General features: G+C 45.4%; 1 protein-coding gene across 1 annotated transcript; it reads left to right on the forward strand.

Annotated features, from left to right (window-relative positions):
• Nucleotides 1-436: 436 nt before the first annotated feature.
• Nucleotides 437-1,606, forward strand: LOC112910796 (uncharacterized). The gene has a single exon (XM_025987097.2). It carries the CDS (start codon nt 458-460, stop codon nt 1,130-1,132), a length of 675 nt encoding a protein of 224 aa, XP_025842882.2. The 5' UTR covers nt 437-457; the 3' UTR covers nt 1,133-1,606.
• The last annotated feature ends 269 nt before the right edge of the window (nt 1,607-1,875 follow it).

Here is a 1,875-nt window from a genome sequence, read left to right on the forward strand (position 1 = left end):
AATAATAAAGATCAGAGGAGAAATAAAGGCACTTCCTAATCTCACTATGGTCAAAGGAATAGCAGACAAGGAACAACTGTTCTGACCTTTGCCAAGACAGCCAAAACTATCACATGATTAGATGATGCCAAATAACAGAATGTAGCTGGTGATGATTCTTGATTTTCTCATTTCTGGAAAAGGTTCCTAAATAGTATTCTCAATTAAGGAAATGATCAAACACTAAATTACAGAACCTTCAAAATACTAGGGGAACAACTTCTTCCTTGAAAATTCTTCAGTGACTATAAAAAAACAAAAACAAAAACAAAAGCATAAACAACAAAAAAAGAAAGTCCTGCCCATTGGTCCACATTGGGGAGTTCAGTGCATAAAAGCCCCAAAACAGAAGGAGACTTCAGTCAGAATCTGAGAATCTTACCTCTGAACTGAAGCCAACCCCCCAATTCGTGACACCATGACCAACTCGTGTTGCTCCTCTTGCTGCCAGCCTACGTGCTGCAGGACCACCTGCTGCAGGACCACCTGCTGCAAGCCCACATGCTGTGTGTCCAGCTGCTGCCAGCCCAGCTGCTGTGGGTCCAGTGGCTGCGGGTCCAGCTGCTGCCAGCCTTGCTGCTGCCGCCCAACGTGCTGTCAGACCACCTGCTGTAGGACCACCTGCTGCAAGCCCACATGCTGTGTGTCCAGCTGCTGCCAGCCCAGCTGCTGTGGGTCCAGTGGCTGCGGGTCCAGCTGCTGCCAGCCTTGCTGCTGCCGCCCAACGTGCTGTCAGACCACCTGCTGTAGGACCACCTGCTGCAAGACCACCTGCTGCAAGCCCACATGCTGTGTGTCCAGCTGCTGCCAGCCCAGCTGCTGTGGGTCCAGTGGCTGCGGGTCCAGCTGCTGCCAGCCTTGCTGCTGCCGCCCAACTTGCTGTCAAACCACCTGCTGTAGGACCACCTGCTACAAGCCCACATGCTGTGTGTCCAGCTGCTGCCAGCCTTGCTGCCGCCCCAGTTGCTGCTGCACACCCTGCTCCCAGCCAGCTTGCTGCACCCCCGTAATCTGCAGGAGAACCTGCTACCAGCCCACCTGCTGCTGCCTGCCTGGGTGCCTGGCCCAAGGCTGTGGATCCAGCTGCTGTTAGCCTTCCTGTTGCTCATCACCTGACCAAAGAAACACCATCTGCACACAACACCTTCCTGTTAACTGACTTGCCATTTAGGACAAATTTCCTTGCTTGATTTTGCTGAAAGTCACCATGCAACCATCAAATTTTTTTCTCATATGTGTTTTTATAAGCTTGTGAATCAGTTTGATGTTGTACAGAGGACTTCCTCCAATTCTCTTCTTTCGAGTATGTGGATCTTGTGTCAGTTTCATAAATCCTTGATACTAAGTTGTCGTCTTGGTTTCTGAAGTCAGGATCATCTGTTCCCTCTAAGTAGGTTAGGAAAATAAGTCTTCAAAACTTTTTCATAGGTTCCTGCAACTGATTAATAAACTTCATAATTATATATATTTTTCAATGTGCTCATGGTTCTTTCTCCTGCTTTCATCTTTAGATGCAAGTATCTTACTTATATGTTTCTTAATAAAGGCTATATCATAATTCACCCTATATTGTGTTTTGTTTTACTGTACAATATTCCCAATATAGGAACTTATGTACATATTTGGTACAATATGCATTATCTGACCTGAGCTACACAACAGCCTGCCATGAATTATATTCTACATTTTAAAGTGATAATATTTCACTGTGTAATTTAATGTAGTTAATAATGATAAACTTAGATACAGGATTGGATCATTTGTTCCTGCTCAAAGGCAACTACATTGACATGTCAATAGAAGTAGCAATAATATTTAGTACTGAACACTAGTAAG

Source organism: Vulpes vulpes, chromosome 2 (genome assembly GCF_048418805.1).
Source record: "Vulpes vulpes isolate BD-2025 chromosome 2, VulVul3, whole genome shotgun sequence".
Lineage (NCBI taxonomy): Eukaryota > Metazoa > Chordata > Mammalia > Carnivora > Canidae > Vulpes > Vulpes vulpes.

Bases quoted from the DNA above. Each gene is read 5' to 3' on its own strand.
- LOC112910796 (XM_025987097.2), top strand. From the start codon at position 458: ATGACCAACTCGTGTTGCTCCTCTTGCTGCCAGCCTACGTGCTGCAGG.